The sequence below is a fragment of the Peromyscus eremicus genome, chromosome X (assembly GCF_949786415.1).
Source record: "Peromyscus eremicus chromosome X, PerEre_H2_v1, whole genome shotgun sequence".
NCBI lineage: Eukaryota > Metazoa > Chordata > Mammalia > Rodentia > Cricetidae > Peromyscus > Peromyscus eremicus.
In genome coordinates, this window is record NC_081439.1 from 40,555,288 (window position 1) to 40,572,756 (window position 17,469).

The window sequence follows — 17,469 nt, forward strand, 5'->3', positions numbered from 1 at the left end:
TTCCTATTTTGTGAAATAATTTGAGGAGCATCAGTGTTAACTCTTCTCTGAAAGTCTGTTCGAATTCTGTGCTAAAACTATCTGGTTCTGAACTTTTATTTTCCCTCTTGGCACTTTTAGTGACTGCTTCTATTTCACTAGGGGATATGGGCTCTGTTTAAATTGCTTATCTGATTGTGATATTTTTTTACAGTGTAGATGCTCAACTAATGTTTAATGAAGCTAGAAAAGGGAGCCTTTGCATAAACAACCATATTACAGTTCTCCAGCATTACAAAATGAGATGCTATAGACATCCTTTATTGGTGAAATTATTAAGGCCACTCCACGTAGTTAAAAAAAAGATTTATTTAGTGGGTAACTTACAAATGAAGGGATAGATAGGTCGCGGGGTCTGGGGAAGGTGTATCGCAGTCCAGCGGTGTTCTCTGGAGCTCTGCTGGGTCAACCTCCACCATCCAGGGTCCAGGAACAGAGAGAGAGCTGGCCCATCCTGATCTCAGGTCTCCAAGGTCCTCCCTTGGCCCCGCCTTGTATGTTTAGCATTTTAATTATTATGTGTCACAGGGACTTTTTCTGGTCCAATTTATCTGGTGTTCTGTAAATTTCTTATACCTTTATAGGCCTTTCCTTCTTTAGGTTAAGAAAATTTTCTTCTATGATTTTGTTTGAAATATTTTCTGGGCCTTTGAACTGAGGTTCTTCTCCTTCCTTTATTCCTATTATTCCTAGGTTTGGTCTTTTTTATAGTTTTCAAGATTTCTGAATTTTTTGTCAGGAATTTTTTTTAGATTTAACATTTTCTTTGACTGATGTATCCATTTCTTCTATAATATCTTCAGTGCCTGAGATTCTTTCTTCCACCTCTTGAATTATGTTAGTGAAGCTTGTTTCTCTAGTTCTGGCTATCATTCCTAAATTTTTCATTTTCAGAATTCCCTCAGTTTCTGTTTTCTTTATTGATTCTATTTCCACTTTCAGGTCTTGAGTAGTTTTTTCCATTTCCTTCAGTTGCTTGTTTTTTTCTTGGCTTTCTTTAAGAGATTTATTCATTTCTTTTAATTGATTGAGTTTTCCTGACTTCCTTGAGAGACTTATTAATTTCCTCTAGTTGTGGTTTTTTGTTTTGTTTTTGTTGTTTTTTTTCTTGGATTTCTTTAAGAAATTTATTCATTTTCTCTTTAGGCGCTCTATCATCTTCCTGTAGTTTGTTTTAAGGTCTTTTTCTTGTGCTGAAGCTATTTTGAAATATTCAGACCCACTGTGCTGGAATCTAGTGGAGACGTAATTGCCTGTCTATTATTGATTTTGTTTTTACACTGTCTGTTTTTGGAGTGATTGTAGGTCAAGATGTTGATTTCTCAGTTTGTCTTTGTTAGGTGGGTGTTTTCTTCCTTGGTTTCTGTTTCCTTTCTTGATTTTCAGAGTGTGTTGGTTCTATGTTGCCTGTTTTACTGTTCTGCTTGCCTGTGTGTTCATAGGGAGTACTTTCTTATGTTGGAGATTGCTAGGAGAACAAGAGGCCAGTTGTGAATGGTCTGTGGTATCCACAGGAAGCATGTACATGTTGGAAGGGAGGCTGCAATTCATGTACTGTTGCAGCACTAGGACCCTGAGAATTGGGACTGGGGGGAATATGGAGTGTGGAAAATGTCTGTTGGCTGCCTATCTGACCTTCTGGTAGGTATGTCCTGTGGTTGAGCATGGGTTGTCTGCCCAAGTTTGGGGCTTAGAAACAGTGACAAGCAGGGGAAGGAAGCCAGGGTGAGGATGATCTGTGGGATCCACAGACATTGGAGGGGCTTGAGGGGAGGCTGCAGCTGGTACTCTGATGAAGCTTTTGGGGTGACTCTGGGGGAACAGAGAGCTTTCTATACATACCTTGATAGGCATCTCCTTCTTTAGGTTGGTGAAAAATTCTTTCATTGAAAATATTTTCTGTGCCTATAACTTGGGTTTCTTTTCCTTCCTTTATCCTTACTATTCAGATAATATGTGTCTCATGTAAAGATTTCCCAGAAGTTTTGCTCTGGGATTTTTATTGTTATTATTACTTTTCATTTTCTTTGACTGAGCTATTCATTTCTTCTACCTTGTCTCCAATGCCTGAAGTTCTCTGTTTCATGTTTTATCCTTTATTAGTGAGGTTTACATCTGAATTTTTGGTTTGACTTCCTAAATCATTCATTTCCTGTTTTATTTAAGTTGGGGTATTCTTTAGTGATTATATTTCTTTGTTAAATTCTGATTTTTCATGTATTTTTTCTTTATTTCATTCCACTGTGTTTTTACAACCTCCCTTAAGGTATTATTTATTTACAGCCTTTTCAAGGTATTTGAACATATTCATACTTCCTATTTTGAAATTTTTGCCTTGTGCTTCAGCTATATTGAGATTCTCAGAACCTACTGTTGTAGGGTTAATGGATTATAGAGGAAGCATGTTGTCTCAGCTGTTAGTGTGTGTGTGTGTGTGTGTGTGTGTGTGTGTGTGTGTGTGTGTGTGTTTGTACAAGTGTCTAGTCATCTGCGTTTGTGATAATTGAGGTGATTCTACGTGTTGATATCTGGTTTTATTGTTGTTGACTATTCCATACCTGGGTTTCATTGCCCACTCTGGATTTTAGGAAAGTAGATGGCTGTGGGTTGCCTATTTGAGAGTGCTTCTGCAAGTCAATGAGTGGCATAGAGGAATAGGGGTTTGCTAATTTTAGAAAGGCTTAGAAGGGCTGTGAGAAAGAACTAAGGGGATCCCGTCTTCAGCAAGATTTGTGGTCCCCAGGGAATTGGAAGTGTAGTGGAAGGAGGGGTTCCTGAAAGTAAGTTTCACTAAGGTAAAAAACATGGCTAGGGAGACAGAAGTGAAAGACTAGGAGGACTTGGCTTTGTACAAAGAGTTGTAGTCTCTAATGGATTGACTTGATGTGGGAGGAAATGTACCTGTTAGCAGACTGCTAAAGGATTGAAGGTGAGACAGTAAATATCATAATGAGGATAGGAAGGATAGTGGTAACTGCCCACCTAAGTCCTAGCTCTGTGTGGCCACTGAGCATCTATGGTAGAAGGTGTTTCTAGGTATTTGTGGCTGAGGTAATGTAACTGGGATAGACTAGAAGGAAGAGCTGAAACATTCTTTAGAAAGGAGCAAATGTGGGTCAATACTCTGCCTAAGGTTTGGTAGAGTCCCTATGGAATTGAGGTAGGGTGCCAAAAGGGGCTTCTTCAGGCAGCTGGATGCTTAATAATCTTATTAGAGTTTTGAAACAGGAGGAATGTTGAAACTTATCAACCTGATGAGATAGTTTACATCCAAATGTATTTTAAAATTGAATGTCTGGTTCCCAAACAATCTTTACCATTTTGAAATGTTTTCAAAGTCCTAGAATTATGTTTTTAAAATTACAAAAAGGTAGGTGCTAATACTCCTAAACAATTGCCTAATATTGGTTTTAATCAATGTATATGATTAATTTTAAAGGAAAATTAAGTTTCTGTTTTAATTTATAGTTCCTATTTTACATTAGTTATTATGTCTGATCATTGAAACTGAAATCTATAAATTCAAGACACTACAAAAATAATGCATTTATCAACATGAACAAAAGTATGTGAGATACCCATAAAATGTTTTCTAAAACTGACTTACTTTGTTTCATCCTTGTTTTCCAATTCTAGGCGATTTGATCGATCAGTTGAAAAATGGAGACACTTTCATTATGATATGAAGGTATTTAATCAGTGGCTGAATGAAGTCGAACAGTTTTTCAGAAAGACACAAAATCCTGAAAATTGGGAACATGCAAAATACAAATGGTATCTTAAGGTAAGACTTTTGAGATTTCTTTTTCCATGTTGTCTTTCTTTTTGCAGCAATATTTTGAATATTTAACTACTGTAAGTTCATGTGGAAGAATGAATGGAATATATAACTCCTGACTTTTGTGATGTTCCCTGAACATGCTATAAAAATCAACATAACAAGTATGCCAAAAATTGTGCTCTGAATGTTTGTGAAAGGATGAGAGCATCTACCTATGCACTACTGGTTCATCTGGTGAACTGTGAAATACACCTGCATCTGTGATGTAGCAAAACATCTTACAGCAGAGTATAGTGTGGTTTGTTGTTCTCTCTCTCTCTCTCTCTCTCTCTCTCTCTCTCTCTCTCTCTCTGTGTGTGTGTGTGTGTGTGTGTGTGTGTGTGTGTGTGTGTGTGTGTGTGTGTGTGTTTGCCTTATGTTGGAACCTGTCCAGAAGGAAAAGCTGTGGTATACTTAGTAGTAATGTAGTTGCTGCAAATATCCATCATGATAAAATTACAAGTGCATTTCCCTCAAGACAATTTGTGGGGATGTAGCTACATTTCTATATATCCTATTGACAAAATGCCTTATGAGACAGACCAGAAGCCAAAACAATGTTGAGTTAATTGTTAGTACTTATTGATTTTTTCTGGTTTATTTTAATGGAAATGCAACATATGGATTATAACCAGGGAATCATTTAATTCCAAAGTGTTGTGTCTTTTAATGTGATGGTAAAAATAAATTAGGTTGTGGAGTATATAGTTTAGTTGATAAAATATATAGATTAAGTCTAAGAAATATGGCTTATTATATCAAGTCTAATTTTTTTATTGCTCATTGTTAATGTTGCAGTTTTCAGTCAAGTGGGTTTGGATTGAGGCCAACTTTTAATGTCCAAAAATACTACTTAAGACAGATAGAGACAAAGAAAAGGGTAGTTTGTAGCAGACTTTCTTGTACTACAATCCCCCTAATCATGACACAGAGACTTATTATTAATTATGAATGCTCGGCCTTAACTTAGACTTGTTTCTCTAGTGCTTTTAACTTAAGTTAACCTGTTTCTATTAGTCTACGTGCTGCCCCAAGGCTCGTTTACCCCATCTAGGTACTATCCATCCTGCTTCCCTGCTTCCTACATGTCTGGCTGGTTAGCCCCTGCTGGCTGGTCCCAGGATGGATGGATGGCATCTCTTTTCTCTCTGCCTACCAGCCTCACCTCTTCTTCCTCTGCCTAGCTATTGGCCATTCAGTGTTTTATTAGAACAATCAGGTGCCTTGGGCAGGCAAGGTAACACAGCAACATATCTTTACACAGTTAAACAACTATTCTGCTACACAAATAGATGCAGCACATCTTTGCATAGTTAAACAAATATTCTATCCACAACAGTAATTCATTGAACAATTTAAACATTTTAAAATTTTAGATTCAATATGACATTAGAGTTTACAATTCTCAAGTGTTTGCCTAGCAAATTTCTTTTGTTCAGATAGTGAGCATTCAAACACCTATGTAAATTACAAGTGAGGTAAAGAAAAAAAAACAATACTTTTAGAGTCTTTTGTATTTATATATGTACAATAAAATTTGCTCACACATCAATGTTAGCATAAATTAGAGTAAATTCACTAGTTTACGATCTGCTATCCTATAGAAGATACATTCTGAATAGCACCAATGTGAATGTTGAGCTAAGGAAGCACAATGAAATGTCTACTTTAAAGGCATATATAAAATACAGTCATATAATGTTTTTAAAGAGATATGTAAATTTCTTGAGTTTTCAAAGATATCTGACAAGGGATATATAATATGTATACATATAGTATTATACAACACATATAATTATTTATTATGAAGTTAGTTTGAATTAATTATGATGAAAATCAAGCAATATAGAAGTAAAAATATTCCTCCATTATACTTCCCAGAGGTTGGGTAATATTGGAATAAATCCCAGGACCTTGTTCATGCTCAATGCACCCTCTACCACAATTGATAGACTCCCTGTCCATAATTTGGATTTGGCATTTTTTAAATGTTTAGTTCCTTAATGAGTTCACAATGAGAATGAGTTAATATGAAGAAGGCTTACTAAGGATCATATTTTTGGTCAAGCAATTAACTTAAGTGCGGAGGCTGTTTGTCTTATTTGTTCTATTGATCATTTCATATCAATAGGATCATAATTTTCATCAAAATTTCAAATGTTTCAGCCTTTATTTTTAAGTAAGGAACTACCAAATGCTTATACATTATGTCAATTAAAGTGGTCATACTAGTCATTAATATTCTGTTCATTTTCTGATTACTTCCCCTGTCGTAATTATTCTATAATTTCTATTATGACGTTTAATGACATTTTATGATGTCTAATCTTTGATTAATCTCTTTTGTGTATATTTTAATGGCATATATTGTTATTGACATTTCTTAGATGTGAAATTTGGGTGATTATGTATGTACTTTGGGTCTACTCAATTTGTCCTATAATGTCTTAATGATATAAAATACAGATATAAACTCATAGTTTCCTTTTTGAACTCAACCAACTGTATATATTTTTGTTACCTTTAGTTAATGTATTTTATCCTCACTATGAGTGCTATTTTAATATCTGGTAACTTTTAATTTTTGTTGGGTGTTTGAAAATTAAATTGCTAAATGCTAAATAATTTGTCATTCAAATAAATTTTAAGCTATCTTGTGAGACCCAGTTAACCTAGTTTAAAACAGCTTTCAAATTTATAGATTTTCTTTGATACATTATTATTTGCAATTATCCAGCTAATTTGTTCCACTACTAAGGCAAAGTCCTTCTGTTTACTCCGATGCCCCTTGAAAGATTAATTCTTCTTCCACAGTGGCAGGTGGGCTATCACAGCCCAAATTTTGCTTCTTTCCCTAGTCTTTCATAGTTCTCTCACATATACAAGCTGTTTAGGACCCATAGGAAAGCACTTTCTGAAGATCTTCCATGTTCTTCCTCTCTGCTTCATTCTCCTTTCTAGCATTCTGCCTTGTAATATTTATGTTTGCCCCATTGGACTTTGTGTTTCATCTCCTGAAATCAAATCATCTGGTATCTTGAACATTTCCACATCTTTTCTTATAGTATAGAGAGCTGCCTAGATAGGAAGGTGGACAAATTTAGTACTCAGTCATGGGATTGTTTCCATTCACTCTGTAATCATAGTCCTTTGTCCTGTGTTCAATTTCTTAAAAACCATTCTTTCATACACATGTTATTTTTATGTTCAAATATGATACGAGATCTTCTCCCTTTCATTAAAAATTGCCATGAAACAAAAATATGAAACTTTTAATATTGTTCAAGGTATTATTACTAATACAGCCATACAAGCCCATCATAATGTTATAGATCGGTATAATATGGAAAAGTCCCCACTTACTGACAGTGTAATGTATTAATTATAGTTGGTGAATATTTATAAACATATTTCCTATTCAGTTAGAGAAGTTGTATATATATATGGAAATGTTCTGCTAGATACAGAGATTTTAATGATATCACAAGTCCTAGCCTGCTTTTTTCTTTATTAAATATGAAGTCTGCCTACACATGTATGTTTACATATACATTAAGATGTCTGAATAAGTTTATATTCTGAGTAAGATTTTATTAAAGATGTTTTATTAAGATACATCTGATATCTTTTCAACACAAAGAATATTGCAATAAATTTCTCAGTTCTATCCCTGGCTATATTCACACTTTATTAAACTAGGAAATAACAATAAAATTGATAAAAGAAAGATATTTCTCACAGAGTAATACTACATTTATTATAAGACCTCATTATGACTTATTACTCTCAATGATGGGTTAGTTCATATTTATAAATGTTAAAATTGAATTAGTATTAGTGAATACTGAATTATTCATTTCAAACATCTTAAACACAGTATAAGCTGACTGGAAATCCTTCTAAACATTATTTCCATGAAGTATGGGAACTTCGCAAAGTATACACTTTGAGGAAGAATTGAGGAATATTCCCATTCATACGAACTTACCATCCTGAGATGGCGGATACTTCTGTCTTCTCAGTTTTTAAGCAACAAGAAGACATGCTAGTGAAAGTTTTCAGAATAAAAGTTGAATACCATGAAGTAAAGTTATGAAAATAATATTAATTCACATGGTGATAGTATACATTGTTATTTCATCAATTACCATGGTTAAAAACAGGGATGTGGAAATCATAAAATCCCCTAATATTAAGATCTAACCTGCTTTCAGCTAGACTTGAAAGAAGTAACCTTTAAAACATAAGCTGTTGAATGTTATTGAATTCTTCTAGTTGCCAGTAGAAACAATAAAAAAAATCACCATTAGGTTAAGTATTTACAAGTGCTGAATATTGTTCCTTTTAACGGAAAAGCAGCCTGTTTGCTTTTATGGGATAATGCTGCTTAGTGGACTATATTAAAAATTAACAACACCTTCTAGAGAATATTGCCATGAATATGTGTGAGTTTTTGAATCTTATAAAAAATCCATTTAAATTCAACCTTAAGAAGTAAGAAACAATGGGATTATTTACATAAATTTTGGAGTTTTAATCAACAAATATAAAAATTAAAGGGACAGAAGATGAAATAGCAATGTGTTATGTTTCTATGAGTTGATAACACTTTTAAAAGTAAAATGTGGTCTTTCAATGTTGATTAGTTTTCAGTTATATTCTGCAATGCTATTTGCTTTACTGCTTAATAATTTCAATTATACTGACATGCAGTATTTTTATGTATGTTACCACAAATAAATTGAATTAAAAGTGTCTACATTGTTAAATAATAAATTTTAATCATTGTAATTAGGACAAGAATTACACCAAAGTTGATTAAATATAGTAATTTCACTATGTCTATCATTCTACCATTAACTATGAAAAATAGATATGGAATAGGATTCTACCCTGCGGTATCTAATAGAGAACAACGTATGGGTGAACTTGCAGGCATGCCAGTGTCTTGGACTTGGAGGGAAAAGGCAGAGAGAAGACTGCATCAGTGTTAAGGACCAGCTGAGCTGCTCTTCATTTCACCTTACATTGCCTATCAGTGATTGAAGAGAGCATTTTGTAAAGCACCTACTTTTGACGACCTTAGATTCAAAGAGCACAAAGGAATTGAAGTGAATCTTGCCCAAAAGTTTGAGACAAGTGGATCCATGAAAATGCTTTCTTCTTAATGGAGATGCCTTAGAGTTCTCAGTCTTATTCTACTTTCTCCACTTGCAGCCCAGAAAGCCCTCTTGTAACAGACGCTGCTATTGAAAAGCCACTGGCTTGTGCAGACCTTGTAGGTGGTGAATGAATTGTATAGGTCAGTGATGATATCTGCTGCAGAGGATGTGATTTCTATCTAGAATGGGCTTTAATATTTAAATAGACATATACTCTCTTAAAGGACTCTATATGCGTTAACTAGCATTCTATTAATACAGATTGATTCAAACACTCTCTCCTTTTTAAAGGCATATGGTGTAAAAGACTAAATTGGATACAAGTATGCTTTGTATATAGTCAGTTTTTACAGTGCTGATTTTACCAGCTGGCTGGTGAATTTGACGGCTTCTTAACAGCCTTGCTGCTGATAGAAACTTTGATGGAAAAATCACTTGAGTAAATATTCCTGCCATCTGTTGCCCTTTGTTGGGACCCCAGTGTTAAGAATAATTCATACCATTGCTTGCCCTTTATTTTTCCCCAGCAGTAATAAAATTTCATAAGCTTTCATTTTGTAGTCACAAAATCTATCCTGTTTCCTGTAGCTAGAGGATGTATACTAACACAAGGAAATCAGCAAGAAAATTTACTGCTTGGGGTATTTGTCTCTAGTCACTTGCTTTAGGTTTACGGCAATGTATAAAGAAGGGGATACATTACAAAATGAGTGTTTCAGTATTATTAGCCAGCAGTGGCATGGGAGTTTAGTGTCTTAATATAGTTAAACAGCTATGCACTTCATTTTTTGGTTCTCTCATAAAATACTTTGGGACTGAAGTTTCCTCTCCTTCCACTCCTCCCAGCCCCTCTCCACCTTCCCTTACCCACAGATCCACTCCTCCATTCCCTTTCAGAAAAGAGCAGGCTTCCCAGGCATGTCAAGAGAATACCAGCATAACAAGTGACAGTAAGACTCAGTACAAACCCTCATTCTTATGTAAATATTGTTAGGTTTTTATTGCTGCTTAGAAAGTCTTCTACAACTTCTTGGCTCAAATGCATCTTTCCAGAAGTAGTAAATAACAGATTTATTGGGAATTTGGCACAGTGCAGAAATTCAGAGATGGGCTTTATATCATAGGCCTCTCATAAATAAGTGTATTAAAATAATTGGATAATGTTAGTGGCTTGTTTTTAACATTATACTCAGCACAACATCTTTAGGATGACAAATCATTACACCTTATTATAGAGAAGGGAGAACAACCATTGTAACTAACCATGATAACCACAGCAGTCAAAAGCTACTTAAAATGCAGCAAAACCCAGCTGTCCCTAAGGGATTCTGTTTCTTAGCTTAGGAAATTATCAAGACTAAGAGAAAATGTGGAGCAAAGTAATTACACATCTCAAATTGATAAAACTGTAAGCTGCTCACATCAATATAGAAGCAAAGAAAAAGAAAAATTAATAGTTAATAAAAACAAATTAATTTCATGTACATCATTTCCACAAAGTAACAATGCTTTACAAAGAAGATATTCCAGTAGTTTCTTCTTATGTCCCTTCTTACACACTGCTGTCCATTCTAATGTTTCTTTCTCACTTTACTATTAATTTTCCTTTCTTTTATGAACACTAACAAATATCCATCCCCAGCCTCCATGTCCCACACTCACCTCTGTTTGCCTCTGTGCATTTATTTTGTGCACATTCCTGTTGTAATATGACTATCAAACCTACATTTTGTTAAAGCTATGTATTTTAAAGAGAAAATAATCACTCATATACACAACCAGACATGAAGAAATAGACACACAAGATTGCTTTTCTTCTAACTTAGCCTCTTTATATTCTTTTTTTTTTTTTTTTTTTTGATTTTCCGAGACAGGGTTTCTCTGTGTAGCTTTGTGCCTTTCCTGGAACTCAGTTGGTAGTCCAGCAGGCTGGCCTCGAACTCACAGAGATCTGCCTGGCTCTGCCTCCTGAGTGCTGGGATTAAAGGCGTGTGCCACTACCGCCTGGCTTTATATTTTTAATAATAGTATTACTTCACAGTAGTATGAGATATGTTTACATGCATGCTATGTATACTTTCCCATTAGAATGGAAACCTGATTTTTCTTCCTCACCAATATGCCTCAGTACATAAAATAACTTATTTAAACCTCCAATACATAATATTCTTTGAATGTGCAAATGCATTAGGGAATTATACATTCATTGTGCCATTTCTTTTAGGCAAACAATTCTTTGCTTTCTCTGTCATTCCCACCCTACTCCATATCCCAAACCCAAACATCTCATAGTAAAGGGCTCTAAGCACTTCCATACCAATGAAACTGTCATATAGTAGGACAATTTAACAATTCGATGGCTCCATTATCTCACTCATTGAAACATGCTTTAGATTTTTTCCCCCATTTATTTACTTGAGGGTACAGGGGAAGTCTCATGCCACAATATGCATGTGGAGTTCACAGGACAGCTTACAGGAAATGGTTCTCTCCTTCTATCAGGTGTGTAGTCAGTCTTTGGACATCCAGTTCCAAAATGACACGGAAACTTCTTAATAATTCGGAATGCTGGCCTTAGCTTAGGCTTGTTCACAACTAGCCCTTATAACTTAATTATCCCATGTTTATTAATCTACATTCTGCCACGTTGCTTGTTACCTCTCCTCCATACTGTATGTTCAACTCCCTCCACATCTTCCCGGCTTAATCTCTCAGCTTCAGATTCTTCCCAAATTCCTCTCACTGGAAGGCCTGCCTATTCTCTCCAACCTAGCTACTAGCCATTCAGCTCTTCATTAAACCAATCAGAAGGCACCTAAAGCAGGTGAGGCAAAAACACAGACACATTTTTATACAGTGTAAACAAATATCCCACAACACACATGGGTACATGGGTCCTAGAGATCTAACTCAAGTCTTCAGGCTGGCTGGCAAATTATTTTAACTACCGAGCCCTTTTGCTAGCCCTGAAACATACTGTGAATGCCTAATTGAAGAAAAATTTTAATTGAGTCTACCCTGAACAAGGCAGACACTGCTTGCTACTAGGAACTCAGAGATTGACTAACAAGCTGTTTTCCTTTAAAGAACTCACAGCCTCAGTATTTCAGTATATTGATGCTAAGGTTAAGTGCAGTGCAGTGTGTAGACATTCCAAGAAGTACTCAAAGGAAAACATGTGTTTTTGTTTTCCAACTAGTGATTTCTCACAGTTCTTTTTTATTAATTAATTAATTAATTAATTTTTACAAGCTCAATCACATTTTCTCCTCCCTCCCTCCTCTCCTCCTAGTCCCTACCTTCAACTTCTCCTCTTCTCCATCCCCATCCACTCCTCCTTTCGAAAGAGTTAAGGCCTCCTATGGATATCAGCCAGCTATGACATATGAAGTTGCAGTAAGACTAGGCACCTCCTCTCCTATTAAATCTTCACAGGGAAACCCAGTAGAAGGAAAGGGTCTCAAAAGCAGTCCCATGCAAGCGCTCTGGTTGGTGGTTAGCCTCTGCGAGCACCTGAGATCAGGCTAGTTGATCCTGTGCTATTCTTGTGGTATACATGGCCACTCTGGCCCTCACAATCCTTCCTCCCCTTTCTCCCACAGGATTCCCCATGGTCTGTCTAATGTTTGGCTGTGGGTCTCTCCATCTGTTTCCATCTGTTGCTGGGTGAAGCCTGTCTGATGGCAGTTGGGCTAGGCAATGATTTTCTGAGTATAGCAGAATATCATTAGGAATCATTTCATTGACTATGTTTTCCCAGTCATGTTTGTTTCTCTCCTAGGTCTCTGGACAATCTAACTCCTGGGTCCTGGCCCTCCAGAAGGTGTCAGCGGTGGGCTCCAGGCAGTATCTGGTCTCAGGGCTTAGTCTTTCTTGATATTCCAGTATCACACCTCAGAAATTCCCTATCTCACTTGGGAAAACATTTTTTTTGTAGAACCAGTAAGATAAGTAATGTGAAAAACAGTCTGAGGATAGCACAATCTATGAACAAAATACACACAGAGAAAGAAAACGTTCTAATCTAGGTGTAAATTTTGAAAAATGATAAAATTGACAAATTATAGTACAGGAAGTCTATTCACAGTTGAGCACGTTCATCAAGTTGAATAGCAAATATCTAGTTGTAATAACTGTAAATCTTCCTACTATATAACTAAATTATTTGTAGGAGCCAGAAGCATGGACTGTTAGCAAACACAATAGTAAACAAAATTTAAAACCCCTATTTAACCTTGAAAGGCTGTAATTGGCAGAATTGTAATGGCAGCTCATATTAATGCTCCTTGCTAAAAATTAATAGAGGTAATAGTCAAGGATATGAGAATGAAAAATACTGGGCATATCTGATGCAAACACACTTCTAATTAGTGACATTTTCTGTTTAGATTTTGTGGTCTCATAATCACTATTTGTCAGTAACTGATTTTATTTTATGAATTCATAGTTCTTACCATTTTAATTCTATATCCTTGGTTCAGTATTTCATTTTACTTAAACTAGTTTTGAAGATCATTTCAGAGAAATTTAAATAACAGATTTATATGCAGTCTGGGAATCCAGGATTTCATGAAATATATTGAGCTAGTTAATTTTATGAGTAAATATATCACCTGAGACATCACTCAGGGTACTTGCAGTGAAATTAATTTTAACACAATGTATGGTGTTTCTACTGCTATTATAAATTATCAACTTAATATTGGTCATACGAATACCAGAGTAATAAAAGAAGCAAACTATTGAGCCAAATCCTCCTGGCAACCTGTTTTGGTGAATCAAGTTTCAATGAGACTTCACAACATTTCATTATTGACATATGGTCTACAGCTACTTTAAGGCTACAAGGGAATGACAGACTAGGTAGTTGCCCTCAAGGTCATATGGCCTAAATACCCCAAGACATTCAATATATTTGAATGAAAGTTAACAAACCTTTTGCAGAAAAGTTTGTTAACTCATACTTTAGAGAACAAAGAAGTAAAATGTTAAAGTAAAAGCTCAACTTCCTCAGTTACATTCTAATTAAACATTCTGTGTTGTTGGCTATACATTTCAATGAGTTTGGTCCATATTCATAAATCAAATTGAAACCCACACTAACAAAAATGTAGGAATTCAAATAGGCTTCTTATTTTACTCAACTTGGAATTTATAGTATTAATAGAAGGAGATAACTTTCTAAGTCTTAATTTATATTATAACATAATTATTGTACATTTTAATGAGATACTCATAGGTTTCTCATCATTGTACACATAAGATAGTAACCACATCAATGTACTAGCAAAGCTACTGCCTCAAACATTTGTGTTTTATGTCAGAACATTCAAAATTTTTTAAAGATTAAAATCTAGTTATTTTAAAATATACAATAAAATGCTGCTTAGCAAAGGACTGGGAGACATGTAAATAAGGTAAAATGGGCTGGAGAGTCTTAAGTGCGAGCATAGAGCAACTGTTCCCTTGACTGGTCTTACTGCAAGTCTTTTGGGTCCTGAAAGATCTTAGTGGGATACTAAATCAAGTGAGTATGATAACAACTTCTTCCAGTTATTCTCTCCAAACCTTCTTTCATTGTCTCAGTGGCCCTGAGCACAAGTCCTTCACTCAGCCAGTCATATTCTTTCATGAGGCTTTGAAACTCAAGGTGAGGAGTAAGATTGGGTTTCATCTATTCTAATGGGGATTCCTGATGAGTCAAAAAGGGTTGCCTGCTGTGATTGCCAGCTAGTGCCCTAAACTGTTTGAAATCTTATTATTTTATATTCTTTCCAACCTCTTCTATTTTTCACTATGAGTACAGGCATAGACAATTTCTGTTGCTTTTAAATGAAGAACACTAAGATACACAACATCCTAAGGTAATTTCTTCTGCCCTGTTTGCTTTCATAAAGAATGTTAAGTTCCCCTTGAAGAGACTGCAGAACATAACAATTTGTATGCAATGAACAGTTTCTAACCCCTTGAGATTGATGTACAATTCCTATTTGACAGGAGAGAAACAATTAGGTTCCACTGTGGCCATATACCCCAGAGTACCAATGTTGTTTCTACACTTTAAGTGTTTTTGGATGATTATATGAGATTCATAATTTTGTCCTGTTGTACCCACTTCTCCATTACATTCCAGTCTTAATTTATGGTACCATATTAAAAGTTTTTTAGGTAATTTGTTCTTATTGATGCTCAGACATTAAAATGTCTGCAGGCTCTGAAAATGAATAAATTTAATGTGCCAGCATAGTTCTCCAAATCTGGGCTTTAGAGCTAATAATACAGTCTTACATTGTATTATAAATCATTGTTAACAGATTTATTTGAAAATCTCATTTTATTTAAAGTTTAAATAATAAATTTTTATTCATTTTCTCCCTAGATTTCTACTTTTTACAATATATGCCTGCTTTGTATATATACATTGCATATATTTCCTGACTAATAATGGATTAAAGAAACAACTGTACCTTTAAACAACACAAACTGTAAAATACCATAATCATGGTACCACAGAGGTTTATGGACATTCATTTAACATGTTTGCTCTGTTGAGAAAATTCATTCAATTTGTAGAAATGTATAGATTTACTTTCATAACTAGGCTTATCCCTACAGAAGTGCTCATGTCATTTCAATCAATGCAATGACATATAATAAATTTCATTAAAAAGAAGTTGTATGGTGACATTTTTGGAAATTAAACAAAATTATAATTTCATACAAGAAAAAGAAGTATGCAACTATCCTAGTTTATTATTCTATACTGCTGTAACAGACTGCCTGATAATAAGTCATTTTCAATGTCCAGAAATATATTGGATCACTGTTTTAGAGACTGCAAAGTCAGTGTCAAGGAATTAGTACATGATAATGGACATTTTGTAGGCCATCAAATGGCCAAACTTCAGAAACAAAGGGAAGAAGAAATAAAACTTATAATTTTATGATGTCCCTAGTCCTATCTATTAGCTAGAGTCCTCATTGACCCAGTCACACAATTAATAATTTTGTCATTGAAAATACTTTTTTTAATGTTATCATTGCAATTAAATGTTTTTTTCTAAGAAATGGCCATATTGATTTCCAAAGTGGTTGTACAAGCTTGCATTCCCACCAGCAGTGGAGGAGAGTTCCCCTAGCTCCACATCCTCTCCAGCATAAGGTGTCTTCAGTGTTTTTGATCTTAGCCATTCTGACAGGCGTAAGGTGGTATCTCAGAGTTGTTTTGATTTGCATTTCCCTGATGATTAGGGATGTTGAGCAATTCCTTAAATGTCTTTCAGCCATTTGAGTTTCCTCTGTTGAGAATTCTCTGTTTAGTTCTATAGCCCATTTCTTAATTGGACTGTTGGGCATTTTGATGTCTAATTTCTTGAGTTCCTTATATATTCTGGATATCAGTCCTCTGTCAGATGTGGGATTGGTGAAGATCTTTTCCCATTCTGTAGGCTGTCGCTTTGCTTTGTTGACCGTATCCTTTGCCCTACAAAATTGGGAATCCATCTCCCCCAAGATCCAGCTATACCACTCTTGGGCATATACCCAAGGAATGCTCAACCACACCACAAGAGCACTTGTTCAGCTATGTTCATATCAGCGTTGTTTGTAATAGCCAGAACATGAAAACAACCTAGATGCCCTTCAACTGAAGAATGGATAAACAAAATGTGGTACATATACACAATGGAATACTACTCAGCAGAAAAAAACAATGACATCATGAGGTTTGCAGACAAATGGATGGATCTAGAAAAAATCATCCTGAGTGAGGTATCCCAGACTCAGAAAGACAAACATGGTATGTACTCACTCATAACAGGATACTAGATGTGGAACAAGGATGACTGGACTGCTACTCACATCACCAGGCAGGCTACCTGGAAAACAGGACCCCAAGAAAGACACAGGGATCGCCCAACGACAGAGAAATGGAATGAGAAATCTACATGAACAGCCTGGACAGGAGTGGGGGTAGTGAAGGGCGAGGGTCAAGGGAAAGAGAGCTTGGGTGAGTGGGAGATCCCAGCTGGATCAACAACAGAGAGGGAGAACAAGGAATAGGAGACCATGGTAAATGAAGACCACATGAGAATAGGAAGAAACAAAGTGCTAGAGAGGCCCACAGAAATCCACAAAGATACCCCCACAACAGACTGCTGGCAATGGTCGAGAGACAGTCCGAACTGACCTACTCTGGTGATGGGATGGCCAAACACCCTAATTGTTGTGCTAGAAACCTCATCCAACTACTGAGGGATCTGGATGCAGAGATCCATGACTAGGCCCCAGGTGGATCTCTGGGAGTCCAATTAGCGAGAATGAGGAGGGTTTATATGAGCGAGAATTGTTGAGACCAAGGTCGGATAAAGCACAGAGACAAATAGCCAAACGAACCTAAACACATGAAATATGAACCAATGGCTGAGGGGTCACCAACTGGATCAGGCC

General features: G+C 35.7%; 1 protein-coding gene across 8 annotated transcripts in view; it reads left to right on the forward strand.

Moving 5' to 3' along the window:
* Dmd (dystrophin) overlaps window positions 1–17,469 on the forward strand; it is a 2,092,376-nt gene that overhangs the window by 988,025 nt on the left and 1,086,882 nt on the right. For all 8 annotated transcript variants that reach the window (XM_059250112.1, XM_059250109.1, XM_059250111.1 and 5 more), the window contains one exon: window positions 3,676–3,823. In XM_059250112.1, the coding sequence (XP_059106095.1) occupies window positions 3,676–3,823 (148 nt within the window). The remainder of the gene's footprint in view (window positions 1–3,675; window positions 3,824–17,469) is intronic.